The sequence below is a fragment of the Typha angustifolia genome, chromosome 6 (assembly GCF_048772165.1).
Source record: "Typha angustifolia cultivar Huaian chromosome 6, ASM4877216v1, whole genome shotgun sequence".
NCBI classification, from domain to species: Eukaryota; Viridiplantae; Streptophyta; class Magnoliopsida; order Poales; family Typhaceae; genus Typha; species Typha angustifolia.
This window is the reverse complement of record NC_133244.1, coordinates 2,975,448-2,995,463: the sequence shown is the minus strand read 5'-3', so window position 1 is coordinate 2,995,463 and position 20,016 is coordinate 2,975,448. Positions and strand designations below refer to the sequence as shown.

The following is a 20,016-nucleotide window of genomic DNA, read 5'->3' as shown; positions in this document are numbered from 1 at the left end:
GATCCTGGCGTCCCAATTTCATTTGTCCAAATAAGCGACTAGATTAAGGTACTCAGTGATTCTTTCTGAGCCTTCACAGAAGTGAATTTCATATTTCAAATGGATAAAAGTACAGATATCTTAATATACCAGAAGTATGAAATGCAATAGAAAGTTCAAAACTTCTTTGTCCACTTTGTTAGATATGCCTCGATGGTACGAAGCAACGAAAATCCAGACTACTCCAAGGGAACTTCTACTCTGTGGTCACAAAGGAGATATGACGAGCAAGCAAAAATAACAATGCTAAGAAAGTATGATCGACACATTAACAGATCTTTTGCAATTCACAGCTCAGACAATCCATTAAAAGAATCGAAAATTTCTGTGACAGAACAACGAGAATAGCATAGTATATGGAAAAAAAACAAAACCTCGTCTTCATTTTGTTACAAATACTGCTATTCGTACATGAGCACCACCCAGGGTAATTCATTTACATGTAATACAATTATATCAAAACCATCTCTAGATGGGAAGAGAAAAAAATTGATAACCTCTAACTGAGTTAATTTCCCAATGACTACAAAAACCACAAAATTAATAAAATGGAGAACGAATGACCTTAATCTGCTTCAGCAACTACCTTGAACTATAAGATTACCTCCGTGTCTATTATGCAAGCTTGTGGGCGACCTCAAGTAAAAGCTAACTCGAAACTCTCCAGTGCTTCACTGTTTACTAAGGGCCCCACAACTATAAACAACACTGTAAGATGAAAGACAGGACCGAGCCATCTTTTAAGTGCATCATAGTAACGAAAATGTTAAAACTTACTCTACTCCAAGCCTTGCATAAAGAAACTTGGTGAATTTGTGCAGGATGAAACTTCTTCATTCTCTATCTTGGAATTACTTTCGACTCGCTGATAGAATAGCACATAAGCTGCAGATGTCCTAATTTCTTCCTCACTTACTGGGGAAACATGACTGTCATCAAAATGGTACCACTTGTCCTCCTCTATTAACTGAAGGGACAAAAAACAAATTTATTAGGAAATTCTAACAGGCTACATCTAGTGAAATCTACAGCATCAGGAAGATAGACAATTCAGTGATACTTATAAGCATGGACTAACCAACCGTGATAATCTATATACTCTCATACTCACTCTTTCATCTTCAGATGAAATGGAAAGAAGAAACAAGGATGATGGTTGACACCCATACAATATATTTTACCTTTGCATAGGAAGAGTAATGACCACCACCTAATCCACCATAGTGATTGCTCACAGCATAAAGTTCATATACATGAGACTGCACAGAGGAGGCCCTGTGTTTTATGTACTTGCTTAAATCAAGATTGTGAAGAGGGAAGTTCACAAAGGTATCAAGCTTGTTCTTCATGAATCGGCTGTAAGAAAACCGTTTCAGGTGAACAACTAAAATCTCAGGCAGCCTCCACAAGTCCAACTTCTTAGTTGCTTGTCTATGTTGCTTGCAGCTAGGGCAATACCTAATATGGATGATGAGAAGAATGACAAGTTAGCAGAATGAAAATGTTAAGCTATGGACACATTTCTCATGCAATGAAAGAGAGAGAACACTAACCACATATCATCGGGGCCCAGAGGTTCTTCCTTCAGAAATGTTTCCAAGCATGAAAATAAAGTAACTGCCTCTTGCCTTGTTTTCTTCAACATAAATCCAGACTTGAAGACTTCTGGGAGATCCTCAAGGAAGTTAAAATCATATGTCTCATGCTCTCTGTCAGACCACTCCATCAGTAACCTCATGCTAGATCCTGTGAAATGACAAGGATCAGAATCCAATGCAGTTCTGCTGACACCCTTTTCATCAGTCAAGGCAAGCTGAAAGGGTGGAAGCTGATCAGGAACCTCTTCAACTTCCATGATAGATGTAAACAGTTCTTTCTCACTTGGAATGCCATTTTCTGTCAATGCAATGGCATCCAAGCTTGGCCCGCAGCCATTACTTTCACTCAATTTTGTATGGTTTACAGGAAATGCTTTTTCTCGCAGCAGTGGTACCAGCACAGAAGAAACAGCAGCATAGATATCAGCTCTTGTTACAGAATCCACGTCAATACATGTAATCAGCGGTGTCCCTATAAGCTTTCTCTGAAGATTATACTGAGGCTCCAATAAGAATCTGGAAAAGAAAAGGTAATGCCGCATGGGCATCTCAATGGACTAATACACAATATACTGAATAACAAGATTATCTTTTATGTTATTATACATCATGTAATTTGTATGAAATGACCTTATGTGCATTATTTAGTACTTGGTACAAAAGAACTGCACTCATCTTGAATATGATTACAAAGATTCGTGAAAGCAGATAAAAATGTTTATTATATGGGCAGCAACAAACAAAACAAAAGCTTCACTTAGTTAGGTAAAACCATAAAAAAATTATTGTTAAAAACCATAGATAATGAGGACAGTCACAAAATCTAACAGATACAAGTCGTGAAAAAGCAAGTGCTACCACTCCAATATAGTTCCAACAACGGGGTAAATAATGACTGCACACATTAGGAGAAATCCAAACTAAACATGATCCGGCAACTGGACTTGCATAATATTTTAGACCATCTTGAATTTATATCATGAAGTTACTTATGACCATATAGAAAGACCATGCTAACATCTCTTGAAAACCTTAAAATATGTGCAGCTCAGAATAACATTAAACATCTTAAATAAAAATTTGCAGTGGATCTCGGCAATAGGGCAGCAAGTAAAGATGCTGATTCTCAACAACAAAAACATAGAGGATATCCAAAAAATAAGCAGCATGCATAAGTATGATGCTGATATAATAATAAAAAAGATTAGGTATGCAGGTGAAATTTGAGAAAGTTCTATGTAGCCTAGTAGTCATTGATGTGAGAAATGCAAGTTTTGAGATGACCAGGGGGAAGTTGGCTGATGATCCAATAAAGCGGAGCATTACAACTTGACAATATGCTTCTGTAGCAACAAACAAAACTATAGAGGGACGCTCATCATCATCGGCAACTGCAATGTTAGATCTTACATTTATAGGATATTTTTCGCTTCCTTTGTATTCTAGGTATTCTTCTTTTATATAATATTTATTCTTTTTTTGTAGATGATGTTCTTTCTTAGACTATTAGCATCAGTTGCTCACAGTACTTTATATTCTTTCAACTCTTTCACAAAATATAATGGTCACAACATGAATTATGTATATTTAAAAGGTCCTCCTTGGGCTCAAGGCACCAACTATGGCATCATTAATTATACTGGCAACCCCATACAGCCATCAAATGATTTTTGGAACAGTAGTGCTATCCATTTCCTTCCTTCAGGTGTACCGTTTCATGCTGATCTACATTGCAATCCATGCTTTGGAGAAGCACTCTCTACATGAGGCTTCTATTTGGAGAAACGATAGGGCTTGCCACTGTCCATTGGAGGCAAGACTTCGAGACATAGCAATACTCTCTAATTATAGAAGCACGGACACAAATATGGGACATTGATACGACACGATACAAACAGGGGGAGACAACAAATCTTGAAAAAAAATGACAATATATTTAGGATAGGCAAAATAAATAAATAAAAAATTACATATATTATTGATACATTAATATATAATATAAATACAGGCATGCATAAATTATTCACGAGAGAAAAACAAAATGTATCATTATTTAACTATAGTGGATGATGTAAGCGAATCTTTGACTTTACAATAATTTGCATTAATATTAATTCTCTCAGATGCACAAACTTGTGATTGTTGCATTATGTTTCTATAGCATATATATAAAATCCCTACAATAGATAATTTCTATTATAAATTTTTATAGCATATGATAAATCTTATGTCAAAAAAGCCTCTCAAAAATGTCTGAATTTACTGTATAATTTCTTAAATATCGGATACATTGTAAAAGTGTCTAACACGTGTCCGAGTGTCCAACGAGTGTTAGATATGAACACGACATGCTATTTCAAGTGTCCATGTTTTCTAGATAGAAGTTTGTACATCTCACACCTCCATGACACTAAACATCAGCAAGAATGTCAGGCAAGGATTGCCATCATTTTATTTCTCTATTTGTATCAGCTATTTCTTATTAACAAGAGCTATCTCTGGGGGCCATTCTGTCTGTTGATAGAGTTGAACTCACTACTCAACTTACATGTTTGATTTAAAGCATGGCACCAACTTAGAGGATACAACCAAGTAAGCTATGTAATATATTACATTCCATGAAAACCACTCCAAACAATTTTAGCAAAGAAAATAGCAACTTATCATGTGCAAAACATTTACTAGATCTTCTATTGAAGATGATAATTTGGTGGCCAAGCAATAACATTAATTAGAACAGTAACAAAGTGAACTAGATTAATAAATAGGCCTTGTGAGATATTAGCTATGGAAAGATAAATTGGAGACAACTTGTAAGGAGAAATCATAGCCCTCCTAAATTCAAGTACTCAAAATGTTTGTTACTAGTGGATGTACATCTTCAAGGATCCAAGAATACTTAAGATATTCAACTGGCTATGTCCCATTGTAAAAGATGTTCAACATAAAATTTAAGTTTTTTCATAGAAATGCTATAATAGAATATCCAAGTTTGAAAGGCAATAAGCTAGCCCGGTGGCCTAAGAAGCACAGACACGGATACGACATGATACGGACACGGGGATACGACAAATCTTAAAAAAACAGGACACGATACGTTTAGGACACGGCAAAATAAATAAATAAAAGCATTATATATATTATCGATACGTTTAAAGAAATATTTTTCTAAACTTATAGTATAAATACATAAGCATGCATAAATTATTCATGAGAGAAAAACAAAACGTCTACAATACTACAAAGCCAAAAATGATAATGCTAATATGTGATAATAAAATTCTATATTATAAGAATAAATATCTAACTACCTGAGAATAAATAACTAACTATCATTACTTAACTACAGTGGATGGCATAGGCGAATCTGTGATTTTACAATAATTTGCATTAATATTAATTTTCTTGTGTATACTAACTTGTGATTGTTGCATTATATTTCTCTAGCATATGCAGGAATTTCCTAAAATCGATAATTTATATTATCAACTTTTATATTATATGATAAATCTTATGTTCAAAAAGTTTCTCAAGAGTGTCTAAAAGTGTCTATGGAGTGTCCTAATTTATTCTATAATTTTTTAAATATGAGATATGTCGTAGAAGTATCCGACATGTGTCCAATGAGTGTCCGACGAGTGTCGGTGTCCGACAAGTGTCGGACACGGACACGGCATGCTATTTGAAGTGCCCGTGTTTCATAGCTGGTGGCTTAAACCAGGTGCAACTACACAAGATCAAAGAACTATTAAAATGATGTAAAGTGTGTCAGCTTGTGTAATAAACACATGTCTGTACTGGCACCTCTTTATGATTCTGAATATTTGATCTTTTCAAAAAGAATAATGAAAGTTCTCCAAGAGAGCAGTGAAAATTGTGAACTCAGTAGTAAGGTGGTCCTAGATAGAAGTGATAAAACAAGAAACCCAAGTGATGTATGTAATACAGCATCCAACAAAATAACTGAAGACAAATAGCTTATTCTTACATACCTTATTACTAAGAATAAAATACATAATAGTTGCCTATGGACTACTATCCACCAATATGTGGACAACCTCACCTGTCGGTTCTCCTGTGCATCATTTCTAGCCTCAAAAGTCTCTCATGGCCAGTAGGAAGCCTGTAAGCCACAATTTGCTCCTCATCCTTTATATCAGAAAGTGACTCAAAAGGACTCTCTATATAACGGAATATGCGATGGTCATAAACCTGGATAATGGCAAGATCTTGTTTCAAATATGGAGATGACATTTCAAATTTGACAATCATATAGGAAGTGACAAACCATAAATCATACCTCTGCAAGTAACAATTCTTCAGAAGCTTTTAGGCAACAAGCAACAGCCAAAGCTTTGACAAGATCTTTGCAAGAACCATTCTTTGGCACTGTTACAGTGTAAGGCATGGGAAGAGCATCCCCTTTACCACTGAATACAGTGACTGTCATTGTTCTAGTAATTGTTGACGGTAATGGCAATGACAAGTACATGAAGGGATCAAAGGTCACAGAAACTTTGCTGCAGACTGGGCAGACCAGTGTGGATTTGTATTGTCCCTAAAGTTTAACCACCATAAAAGAGAAATGAAAATAGGTTCTTCCACTACTTTACCTTTACTGCAAAACTGAGCAATGCAATGGCAAGGCAAAAGAGATTCATTATGAAGTTGGGAAATTGGTCAGAGCAAGGTCCACTATATGGCAGATTAATCAAACTTCGAATTATCATCAAGGAACAAGCAAGAAACATGTCACAAGAATACTACTTGTACAGTCCCTCTACAAATGCCAACAAGATTGTAACAAGAGTGGCAGATAACAGTAATCATAATATGGAGTCATAAACACAATATTTTAAACAAACTTGAGGGAAAAAATGCATTATCTTATCTAGCAACCTGTAAAATGGATATACCAAAGTCCTATGACTCATCTTGTAACCATGGTTTCCAGTTTGAGCCGATCCCGAGTGGGATCGGCCGAAACGGATCGGGATCGGCTGGCAAACAGCCAATCCCGACCAAAACGGGTGGGAAAAGGTCAGCCTCTCCCTTTTCTCTTTCTCTTTTCTTTTTTTCTCTTTTCTTTCTTTTTCTCTTTTTTATGGGACTCTTACTCTCTTTCTCACCGGCAACTGAGTAATGAGTAGATTTCCGATGACCTCGACCTCCGGCGACGTTCTTCGATGAAGATTCAATAACCTCGATCTCCGGCGACCTTGGGTAAGTTTTTTTTTTAGTTTTTTTTTTCATTGTGTAGCAGCTGCACCTGTAACAGGTGCTGCTGCTACTGGTAGCAGCACCTGGTGCTGCTTATACAGTTATGCCTCATAAATTTTAAATTATTTTATATTTTATTTTAATTTTTGTTTATGTTTTTTAGTTGCAGAATTAAAATATGAATGGCTCCAAAAGAGAAGTCATATGATACCGACATTGGGTGATAACATAGCAGCATTATTGGGCAAGATAAAAGACGTGTTAAATGAACTGATATGGAAAGAAAATGAGTGGTGGTGTCAGCCATTTGAAAGAACATTTAGCTGAAAAACAAGAAAATATAGCAGCTTGCACTCAAGTATCCTTGAAAGTTAGAAAGCAGATATTGGCAAAAAGAAGGATAAACAATCTGCACAACAAAAAGAGTCAATGGTTCATAAAGAATTGATGCATAACCCTGTACACATTGATGATGATAACAGTGATCAAAATGAGGAGAGATAGATAAGGGTAATGAAAGATAGCAAAAATATGCATAGAGAACAGGAAGAGATGAGAAAAAACACTGGTGGTAACTTTTAGAGATCTAGATCAATTAATATACGAAGAGAGAGAATATAGGGGCAGCAGTTTTACCCATAGGACTCTTGGTGTTACAGCAGAGTCTGAAAATATTAGACCAATGGATACATATCTTCAGAAAAAAAGAGGTCGTACACAGACTTCCATCAAGACAGCTCTCAAAGGAATTAAAAATGCAAAGAAACACATTGGTATGACTATCTCTAAATTTTTCTTTTACAACCATATTCTTTTCAATATAGCTGATAGTTCTTACTATCACACTATGGTGGATGTTATACAATTAGTAGGGCCTGGTGTTCCGCCTCCTAGTTCAAATAATATTGTTACTAAATATCTTGACTCAGAGGTAGATGAACTTCATACTTATATTAAGATATTTAAACAGTATTTGGATAAATTTGGTTGTACACTGATGTGTGATAGGTGGAGTACACAAAACAGAAGAAATATAATTAATTTCTTAGTGTATTCTAGCATGGGGATAATATTTTTGAAGTCTGTGGATGCTACTGCTCATTTCAAAAATGCAGATTATATTTATCAGTTGATGGATAAGGTGGTATAAGAAATCGATGAAAAAAGAGTAGTCCAAATGGTTACTAATAATGGAGCAAATTAACTACTAGAAATTTACTGATGATTAAAATACCTCATTTATATTGGACGCCATGTGCTGCACATTGTATTAATCTGATGTTAGAGGATATTGTAAAAAAGCCTGAAATTGACGTGGTCATACGTGAATGTCAGAGGTTAACAAATTTTATATATAACCATGGTTGGGTTCTTAATTTACTCAGGCAGATGACTGGTGGTAGAGAGATCATCAGACCCGGGATCACTAGATTTGCCACTTACTTTTTAGCCTTGGAGAGCATCATGCGCTACAAGGATGATATTATGCGGATGTTTATATCACAAGAGTGGTCTATAAAAATTAAGAATATGAAACTTAAAGATAAATTTTTAGGTAAAACTTTGAAAAATATGACTTTTGGAAATACATTTTGGGATAATATTACAATTGCCACCGCAATATTTGAGCCTCTTGTTAAAGTATTAAGACTTGTAGACAGTGATGACAAGTCTGAGATGGGTTTCTTATATGAGACAATGGACATAGCTAAAGAATCAATAAAAAAAAATATGGGCCAAAGTTATAGGATGTGGTGGAAGATGATTGATTCTAGATGGAACAAACAACTACATAGAGATAAACACGCTACTGATAGGCATGCTTTTAAGTTTTAAGTTTTAATTTACTAATTTACTTTTATTTATGAATATTTAAAAATTTGAATGCTTAAAAATTTTAAATTTCTACAGAGTATTTTCTTAATCCAAAATTTTAATTATCTAAAAATGTCAATAATAATAGTGAAGTCTTGTTGGGGGTTAGAAAGGTAATCAGCAAGCTTGAGCCTAATATTCATAAACAAATCATTTGCGATAAAGAAGTGAGTTATGATTCAATTAAATAATTTTATTATTATTTGTTTCAAGTTTTAACTTTCAATATAATCAATAAGCTAATAATATATTTCTGATTTCAGATGGAGAGATATAGATTGAGAGCTAGGCAATTCAGTATTGCTAAAGTTGCTGCAGCTATATCTCATAACACTCTAGCTAAATGGTGGTCTATCTATGGATGGGAGGAGACACCAAATTTGACGTCAGTAGCAAAGAAGATTTTAAGCCAACATGTGTTTTCATCATAGTGTGAAAGAAATTGGACTACTTTCTCCTTAATCCACATAAAAACACACAACCGATTGACAATGAAAAGATTAGATAAATTAGTTTTTTGTCATTATAATATGAGATTGAGAGAGAGAAATTTAAGAAGAAAGATAAAAAATAAACAACTGATTGATTTATAAATCATATTTTTGATGAAGACCCTTTGACTCCATGGATCAAAGAAATAGAGGACAAGTTATTAGATGACAGAGATAACCCATGGTTAGATAAAATATTGGGCGAGACCACGACGAGGGCAGATGCTGGTACAAGTCATTCAGCAGCGAGAGATAATATACCTACAAGTACTAGTCATAGTCTTGATGATACATATGGTAGTGAGATCATTCCATCTACATTTGTTGAGGAAAATCAAGGAGGTATAAGGAGTGAAGACAGAGAAACTGAGGATATATATACATATCAGTGACGTCATGAGATGCATTTTGGTTCCTATGATTATAGTACATCAAGTATTTATTGTTTAGAGCCATTACAAGACCCATATGCTAGTTATTATCCTCAGTATCCTCAATATTCTTAAGCACAAGATCCAAATGCTGGTTATTATCCTCCTCAAACGTAAGTCACACAATAAGATCCATACAATATGACTAGTATGATAGAATCACTTTTTGGAGCATCAGGCCCCAGACATCAATATTTACAAACTTATGGTGATTATGATGATGAAGACTAAAGAAATTTACAAGAACCAACTCGACATTCATCAAAGTTTTAAATTTTGAGTAAGTTAATACATTTTTTAAGTTTTTAGACTTCATATGTGAGTAATTTTTGTTTTCTTATTTTTTGTCATTTTTTCTAAATTTTTCTGTATTTTTCTGTATTTTTAAATAATATTTAGAATTTTATATAATTAAAAAATAGTCCGATCCAATACGAACGACCGATACGTATCGTTTTTCTGGATGGCCGATACCGATTCCAATCCCGATACTAGGAACCTTGCTTATAACAACTCAATAGATGTTCATTTCGCATGAAGAAATGACATATATTAGTTAGCCTTCCAAATACTATAAGCATGATAGGCTATTCGAGGATAGTATTTATCCACACAAGTTAATCAGGACATAAATACACTCAAGAGAATAGAGACGACTAAGCGGAGACCATTATGCTTTCTTGTCTCTCTTTTTCAAATTCTCCATTATATTGATGTAAATGAGACAAACTCAGGTGGTCTAAGTTGGCTCAGCTCACCTTGATACTATTAGAAACAGAGCTCAAACTTGGCTTGAGCTAGAGTAGACAAAATAGATATGATATATTGAATATATTGATACCAAGAACCTACCTTTTGATGCCTAAACTTCAGTTTAAATCTCAAAGAATTAATCAAGAAAAGAGTATCAACTACATATAGTTCCCATCTTCGTATATCATAGCATATCTAGTTTGTGAGTGCATTTAGGTCATATACATTGGGTCTAACTCCAAGGTTGTCCTACATCGGGTTGTGCTCTATATGTAAGTTTTCTTCTTCTATGCTCTTTTTCTTTATCACTAACATTGGAATAAGAAGTCCTAATCTCCTTACAACCTTGCGAAAAAACGCACATAATATACTGGTAGCACCCTAGCACCTAGTGCATGGTGGTATGTGAGCACAAATATGGGTACCTATATAGTATAGCACTTTAATATATGAAAATCATTATATATGGTATTAAATATATTTTTTGTAAAATTTTGTTAGTAATATACTACTATAATGTAATGAATGATATTTGCAGAACCATATTATATGCACACAAATACCATTTAGTACCATCACACCATCATGTTTACAAAATACCAAACTACAAGCTATAAATGGTAATCAACCAAGAAGTTAATAGAGAAGTGAAAGAACACTAGCCATTTCAACAAAAAACTAGTAGTAAAGAAATAGTAAATACAATGATCACTTAAGTGGCCCACCTGCCTTTCTAGACTGCAAATGCTCAAAGCAGGATGGTCTATTGCCCTACTAGGTGGCTACCAAAACCGCCTTTCACAACACTAGTTCCTTTGTTACCATTAGTTTACAAAGTTTTATAGAACATGTGGTTCATCCAGATTATAGAAGTAGAAGGATTTTGTGTCTTAGTGTGAACCAATTAAGAGGAGTGCCAAAGATCTAGCAAATAAGATAGAGAATCTTTTATTTTTATTTTCTAAAAAAGTGTGTCAAATTATTCAAGAATGCCGGAATTAACCAATTGTTTTAAAAAATGACTGTCTTATTATGTCTTTCTAGATGTCCAGCTCACTTATATTTATCATGATTTAGTATGTAGATAGGCCTAGAATTTTAATTTAATTTAAACATGGATTGAACTATCAGCCGACGCTGATCTAGAACCACGGCTGGAACAAGGAAGATTTCTAGTTTCAATCGGGTTTTGATGGCATCAGCCAATACTAGACCACATTGGCTGAAATGGCTGAAATACATTTTTCTTCTTTGTATCAGATCCAAATGGATTTTCTTGGATCCAACCCAAATCCTACCTTGGACATTATCCCACCTCTTGTCGGATCTGAATCAGACTTATCTGAGTGTAAACATTGGAAAATTTGATTAATCATAGATTAATCTAAAAAATGAGAGCTAGATTCAACTAATTAATAGGAGATTCAGCAAGTTTGAAGCTCAACCAAAGTGTTTTCTTTCAACCAAACCTTGGAGCTAACACCAAAATAAAATGGAGAAACAACTCCTGCTAAGGAAAATAAACATACAACTTTGAATAATCAAGACAGTAACATAGAAAGAGATACCTGGCAAATATCTACAATGACAGAGTCATTTCGAGCCTTGTGATTCTTCCAACATTCATCAGAAAATTCCTCATCAGGACGACCATCTGCATCTTTTGCTTCAATATATGGCTTATTTTTCACACGATTTAGATCTTCATGTAGGCCATCCAACAAAAAGGCAAGAAGTTCCTAAAAGGAAAGGAAACTTATATATTCATGTCAAAAGAGCACTACCACGTAAAGATCATGCAATAAGAAATGCAGTAGGAGTTTAGAACCGTTGAGGACAAGATGAGACCATATTGACTTGATTGTAGCATAAAATTTTCCTAAATTTACAGAAGTCCAAAATATGCAGTGGAACAGATTGAAAACCTAAATGATATATACTAAGGAACATGATTTTTCAAATCACAGACTCATTCACAGAACTGAGACATTTTGAATTGTCTAAGTATCATATGCCTTCAAGCTAATAAAATCAGAAGATCTGGCATCATCGAATCAACCATGGATACTACACACGAGTCGAAGATATGGCAATTATGATAATTAGTTATTTATCTAGATATAGACATGCCAAATACATATACATATATATTTGTCTTTTGTGCTTCTAAGCTGAGCTTCTATTTTTGTGTATAGAGATTAGAAGCTCCTAGAAATAATTTGCCGGCCAGGAAACATGTGTGCTAGGCTGTTAGAATGCACAATAAATAATTTTCTTAGATACACACAAGCTAAAAATAAGGTACATGTTGCTTCCACTTCAATTTTGTCAACAACCTTTATGCTTCTGTGTGTCACAAAGAAGCTGCAAGCAAAACTAAACTGACCTTCAGATACAAATTCAGAAAAAAATCTATGCATAAAAATGACAATCATGATGCTGATGTGGATGCTACTACCAACCTGTGAATCATGCTGATTATATCCACTAAATTGAGGAGCAAACCGAGCAAGTTTAGCTTTAAATGAACGAGGCGCAATTGATGTACGTCCCGATGACCATAATTTTCTTAATAATTCTCCAAATGCTAGTGCGAGTTCACCCTGAACAATAAAGAAATAATACATATAATCTGCAATTAGATGCACTGCCAATGGTACTGATGCAAATATAATGGAAAACTTCCTGAAAGAGTAATGAGTAAAAATGAGATGATAGTCATACTTGCATCCCCAAAGGGTTTTCTTTGTTTATCTCCTCAGTATAATCTTGCAAGAAGTACTCTACCAGAGGAGGCGTGTGTGCTAAACATTGTATGGCACTATTCATGAAACATGTGTTACCCAGGTTATGCAGTCCAGTCAGGCCTTGGCCATCTACTTTTACTCCATTATTCAGATTATCATCAGAATCTTCTACATCTCTTAGTGCAGAACTAAAACTACTCCCCTGAAGGAAATTGGAACCAAATCCACTTGAATAATCCTTTGATGTTGGCCCTCCAGCAATTGTCATAGATGAAGTTGAAGGCTCTAGTGGAACCAAAGCCAACTCATTCCCCGCCGAACTCGTGCCAAAATCAGAAGACCAAAGCTTGTTAGCTTGCACCTCCAAAAGAATCTGCACAGGTTTATAATAGGATGGATGAAGTGCCAGATACAAACTAGGAGGTTAAGCTATAGATTATTTTATTCATATCAAACTATGCAAAAATAAACACCATGCCTACTTTACCAAAACACCTAGAAATGATAACAAAAACACAGGATTCATCTGAAGCTTACAACTTAGCCTGCAAGAGTGAACATACTTAGGTTTTATACATAATATTTTGTAGTCGCATTTATCTCATCTAGCAGACAAATATATATTTCTGGCTTTAAGCAAACCATGATCTACATAAGGTTTGCAGGAAAAGAAAATGCAAGATGCGGAATTGCAAGTATCCGGTTTTACTAGCCACATAAGTCATGATGGAACTGCAGCTTTCAGAGCTCTGGAAAACAAGAATTCTTTTGTTCTTAAAAAATCATACAAGTATACCATTTTCAGTGCGCTCAGTTCTTCTTGAATATATCACAGTTTTATAGTATCATATCAAGCATAATGAGATGGAAAAATACAACACCAAAAAGGACAAGAAGTGAGATATTTCACAAAACAATAGCAGTTTCCACAACAGATAGACAGGTGAAGGAAATATTTTCATCAGCCAGCTTTTAATATTGCATAACCTTACCTCCTGGTCCATTTGTAACTGAGCTTCCTCTAGTGTCTGATCAAAATTAGTCAACTTATGATGCTTAGTCTGGAAGAAGTAGTCCCAAATATGTACCTAACAGAAGACATAATCAAAGGAAATAAGATGGAACTCTACATTGCAACAGGTGATATTTCAACAAATCTAATGAGGTACCTCATGTACCTTTGTCTTCTCTACTGCAAGAAGTGCGCAAACCATGCTGTAAAGCTCACCTACTGAAGCCTGGAAAAAAGAAAACAATGATTAGTGCTGGCATCACTTTCACAGAAAGCATTAAACTAACTATCTATAAGTTCTTAACTTATCAACAAGCTCCACAAAGAACTATAGGAATCATGGGTAATTTATCTTTCATATTATTGCACTGGACAAAGATAAAAGAAGCACACATTCATCATACTCTCCACTGCAGTATAGACCAATGTATCAAAACAAACATAAGGAATAGGGAAAAAAAAATCCACACATTTGTATAATTCCTAGAAGTAGACCTTGAGCTTAACCTTACCCGTATAGAATTAGGGGTGCAGCATTAAGCATCAGGAACAAGTAGCCCCATTATTATTCATATTTGGGTTTTAAATTGATCTAGGTTAGTTTTCTTTCATTGTCATGTTGAAATATCTACTATGGCAATTTTTTATTCCCCCAATTTGACCTGGTTTGTGTTATTCTAGGTGTGATGATTGCCCACAAAATTCAATTGACCCGTTGGTCAATCATTAGGCTAGGTGCCAATTTGGATTGTATCAGCGAGAGTCTGCTATGTCCTATTACCTTGTTTAGAGTGGCAATTTCCTATTTGATCCCTATTAACTTCTACTTGAATATAATTGCCTCTTATAAGGAATCTAGATTAAGTCAAAAAAAGCTAACCAAGAAGAGGATATGTAGCAAATCTAAAGGCAAACATAAAGAGCAAAGAAATTGGCACTAAAACTTCTTTGAGTAACATACTTACCATTTTTCCCTCCCTAAGCCCTATCCCATGTGATGCCACAAGGAGCCTTGAGATTTCTTAATGTGGCAAGAAATGAGAAACATACTTATACAATAAAAAAATAAGGAGATAGATTCACACCTAAAGGTGATAAAATATAGGGCATCCGTGAACCTTTTTTCCCATCTCCAAGTAGAGTTGTCAAAACAGCTCGCTACCTTGTGAGCTCGGAGCTCTAAACAAGCCGATCCAAGTGGAACTAAGTTTTTTAGCTCAAAAATTTAATCAAGCTGAGCTGAGCCACAGTTAGCTCGGCTCAATTAGGGCTCAAATACTTTAGTTGTAATATATACAAATATATATATATATATAATAATTGGAGTTAATAGAATTGTTGGATCTAAGATCCAATGGATAGTAAGAAATACTTATATGCCCTCTAAAAATCCTAAATCACTCAAAACCTGTCTCTTCCTCTCGGCTCCACGAGCAAACTCTTTCTTTTTTGATGCAATTCTAATATGAATGCAATGTTTTGGTATACAATCAACCCAAATAAGTAACTAAAATAAAATATAGTAAGCAAAAACTGATAAAAAGTTAATTGATTAAAAAGATCACTACTAGATAGAATGAGAGAAAATCACTCAGATAAGACAGTAGCTTCCTCAACTCTCAAATAGGTACGTTGATAGTAGAAAGGCCTAAAATATGGTGTAAGGAAAGACTTTAGAGTTTAGATTTACCAATAAGTGGAATAGTAGTGCTTTTACTTTGAAACCAAGTCCTCATCTTCACGTCCGGCCACCCAAAGATTCTCTTTCACTATTGGAATCTTTTGGACAGCAGCAATAACCAACGAAAAAAATAGGGATTGAAGAAGGAGAGAGGTTTAGAGAAGAAGTAGAAGAGATTAGAGAAGAATCTTGAGACAGAGTAGAAGAAAGGGAGAGAAAGAAAGAGAGAGAAAAGAAGAAGAAGACCGCACGAGAGAAAATAAGAGATTTCTAATAAATCTTGTTTCAAATCGTTCCTTGTTTCTCATGCAAGAACCCTTAAATAGGTTAATAACTTCGATTCTAGTTGATTCTAATAGGAACTTATTTCCTAATAGGACTCTAATTGATTATCTTACGTAAATTAACTAACCCAATTTAGGTAATAAATCAATGTGGACATCCCCCACATATAAGCTTACCATAATTATCAATTAAGATTCTAATAAGAATTCATTTCTTAATAGGATCCTAATTGATAAGATTTTACCTAAATTGACTAACCCAATTTAGGTAATAATTCAATGCAGACATCCCCCGCATATAGGTTTACTATATCTATCAATTGACTAATTCAATTGATCATTTAAATTAAAAATCAACTCAACAAATTAAATCTGAAGATAAGTTGAGTCTAATTAGACCAATTAGACCAAAATTGAACTCAAGCAACTTTATTTTGGTCAAATTGAAGATGATGCCCATATCATTTTTCTTCATCTCGCCTCCGATAGTTTTCTTCTTCTTCATCTCACATCCATCGACCTTCTTCTTTCTCTCACCTCAAGTTCTTATACCTCCACCAACCACTTTCTTCTTCTTCCTCTCTCCTTCACTAGCCTTTTTCTTCCTCCTCTCGCCTCCTCCGGTGAAGAGTGCATGAAGGAGAGCATCTACAAAGAAAGAAAATCTAATCGGGAACTAGGAAAGAGAAGGAAGGCGACGGGACTCCACTACCACTTCAATTAGATATAGATTTAATTTTCTCTAGTTCTACTAATGTTTAATTTTTTTCTCTAGTTCCTCAAGATCTCATGAAATTCTTCAACAAATATTTAGCTGGACTTCTTTTCCTCTCCTCAAAAATGTATTGGATTGATTGAGAATATATTGGATTTGGTGATTTTTTCAATGTCCATGGTCATGAAACCCATTATCGAGCTACCGAGCCGAGCTGGCCTTATCTGACTCATCTCGAGTTCGAGCCGAACTTGAGCTAAGAAAAAAAATACTATCTAGCAGAGCCAAGCTAGGCCTAGTTCGGCTCATTTACACCCCTATCCCCAAGTACCTTTTCTATACTAGTATGACTATATAGATAAGAGAGGAATATAAGCAACCTTGCTGTGGGGAAAGGAAGGCAACCCACCTGACCCACAAGGGAAATATAGAACGTGGAATCCACTACAAAGAGAAGAGAGGAGGACGAGAGACAAAATACAAGTAGAATCCTCGACAAAATATTCCATGATTAATTCTCTTATTTTGGGAATTCTTCACTACACAATACTAGTATGAATTTATAGAGAGGTGAGGAGATAACATTAAATCACAGTCTAAAATAATCAGAACCATTCCTAATATAATATATAACTAAACTAGGACTCTTTGAACTTTCAAAATCAACCACTCCTAACAAAACTTACCTCTTAACAAATTAACAATAAATCCTAGATCTTAGGAGTTTTAGACCAAATAAAATACTCTAGAATAAATCTAACTTTCAGCTAAAATTACATCTGAAAATAAAAAATAAATAAATCCCATCAGTTCCTTCCCTGGATGCGAACAAGCCTAATTGCAACTTTGTTGAAGCTTATCTTGAGCTCGCTCACTCATTTAATGAGCAAAGCTCAAACCGAAATTTCAAATTAAAATATGCCTTAGCTAAGTCCAGCCCGACTCCTATGAAGTGCATATGTATGATATATGCTTTAAGGAGTAACATTATGCTCAGGCACTAGCAACATAACTGGTGAGACTCTAACATATAAATATTTTATAAGGTTCAACAAATTGCAACCCCATAGTCACAAGAGAATTATCATTTTCTTTCTCCATTAACCTACCACCTTTAGGTCATTTGCTTTTCTGAAACACAGAGTCAAGCCAACCTCAAGTAGGTTTGGAATTAGATTGCCACGATCTAGTGAATTATGAGCTCATCTCGAGGTCAAACAGTCAGCTAGACATTTAATAGCTCTGAGATGAGTCCAGCCAAACTCAAGTAACTCTAGTTAAGGTAGTTACCTCTTTCCATGTGTAAAACCTCTGCCTTCTGGTTCTGCGCTACCATGTCTCCTCAATCTCTCCAATGACACCTAGAACCCTATTGTACATCCTAGAATAAGACCTTACAATTCACTCTCTCCTATTTCTCTATATAAATTTCCGACATCACTAGAGGCTATCATCTACTCTTCTTTTATCTATTCTTTTTCGACCCTGATCCAGATATCTATCACACCTTAAGGATCCTTCTGATGATTGAAGTCATTTCGGAGCAAGAACTTGAAGAAAAAGGAATGGCTTAGATAGTTAGATGTTTTAGTTCCAAGCTACCAACTGGGTGTGAGTGTGACACCTATCTTACATTGCCCCTTTTTGCCTTTTCTGTCAAGAAATATTCACTGCCAGATAACATACCTTTTAGAACCCAAATTACTGTTCTAAAAAAGTGGTCGATGCCCTCACAAAGGCAGTCTCTTAGGGGTTCACAATCCCTATGCCGGCCCATATAGGGTTTACCTCATACCACCAGCATTTGACTTATTGGAGCATTTTAAATATTATATTTTAACTACAAATATTGCTAGACATGTAAAATAAGTTATTTCATAGAGAAGTGTCTATTTTTCATATTTCATTGTTAGGATTTGACTTGTGGTTTTATTTCTTATATAATTTTTAGTTTTCCTTAAAAAATAAAGTTTCTGGCAAGTTCGTTCGAACATTGAGAAGGGGCGTTCGAAAGCAGCCATTCGAACGCCTAAATGCATTCGCAAAGACAGAGAATGCTTAAACTGCGTTCAACAACTACGTTCACATATACAAAGACCACTCAAAGCACGTTCAAACACAATCGACGAGGGGGCTTGTATTGGGACAAAATTATTATGTTGTTTTTGCTAGGTTAGCCACCAATACATAATGTGGATGGTCGTGCACCATCAACATTTTTTTCTCCCCTTTAAACTAAAAACTTCTCCCTCCTCCCTCAAGCCCTAGTCGTGCACCATCAACACCGACTACCCCTAGCCTCCCTCGTCCGTCGGACCCTCCCTCCCTCTTGGAAAACCGACTCACTTCTCTCTCACCTTCCAGCACTCTACAGCCCTATAGCCCTCGGGCAACCCTATCATAACCCACATTCATTTCATTTCCACCATTATCATCACTTCTTGTCACCAACCCTTCCACCAAGATTCTACCGTATTTTATGGATCAAATCCAACCCGGATCGAATCCAACTGGTTTCATAATTTTCTGACAACAAAACAATATCTAGTGAATGTTCTCCTCAAACTGCGCAGTCTATCTTCCTGCACTTGAGGTTGATCTGGGCTGAGTTCGATTCATATCATTTCTGGTATTAGAGCCGGTCGAACCTTGGCCACCCATGGCTAATATGGCCAGAAGAAGCGAAGAAGACGATCATGTGGGAGAAGCTCCTCAAAGGACTCGAGCGAACACACCTCCACCCGAGGTTGAAGCACGACGCGAGGAAGTGACTCCATCACCATTCTACTGAAGCGCCAACAATCTAGATCCCTGATGGCAACCATCTCATCCTTAACCTTATCACAAGCACTATTAAGCCATGTACTTGAGGCGGATAAGCGAGTGGCAAGACCGTTTGTTGGAGGGACTCGAAAGGTTAAACCAGAGAGCTCTACCCAACGAACGATCCCAAATACTCGACGAGATGAGAACACCATGTACTTGAGACGGATGAGCGAATGGCAAGACCGTTTGTTGGAGGGACTCAAAAGGTTAAACTCAGAGAGCTCTCCCAACAAACAATCCTAAATCCTCAACGAAATACTATCGATGACCTCCAAGACGTGAGGGGTTGCTGCCCAACCCTAAGAAGCATCGTCAACCTTAAGAAGCATCGTCCAAAGGCCCAA

At 35.6% G+C, this 20,016-nt stretch overlaps 1 protein-coding gene across 3 annotated transcripts in view; it reads right to left on the bottom strand.

The window, feature by feature from the left end:
- Positions 1 to 394: 394 nt before the first annotated feature.
- LOC140760929 (ubiquitin carboxyl-terminal hydrolase 9-like) overlaps positions 395 to 20,016 on the bottom strand; it is a 30,978-nt gene continuing 11,356 nt past the window's right edge. The window contains exons 4-14 of one of the 3 annotated variants that reach the window (XM_073098031.1): positions 14,324 to 14,392; positions 14,147 to 14,242; positions 13,132 to 13,527; positions 12,870 to 13,010; positions 11,976 to 12,146; positions 5,938 to 6,195; positions 5,701 to 5,849; positions 1,593 to 2,153; positions 1,221 to 1,497; positions 817 to 1,006; positions 395 to 735 (exon numbers count right to left, since the gene is read on the bottom strand). In XM_073098031.1, the coding sequence (XP_072954132.1) occupies positions 818 to 1,006; positions 1,221 to 1,497; positions 1,593 to 2,153; positions 5,701 to 5,849; positions 5,938 to 6,195; positions 11,976 to 12,146; positions 12,870 to 13,010; positions 13,132 to 13,527; positions 14,147 to 14,242; positions 14,324 to 14,392 (2,307 nt within the window). In that variant the 3' untranslated portion in view covers positions 395 to 735; position 817. Of the gene's footprint in view, positions 1,007 to 1,220; positions 1,498 to 1,592; positions 2,154 to 5,700; positions 5,850 to 5,937; positions 6,196 to 11,975; positions 12,147 to 12,869; positions 13,011 to 13,131; positions 13,528 to 14,146; positions 14,243 to 14,323; positions 14,393 to 20,016 lie in introns of all 3 variants that reach the window. The other 2 variants (XM_073098030.1, XM_073098032.1) reach the window with 2 other exon arrangements.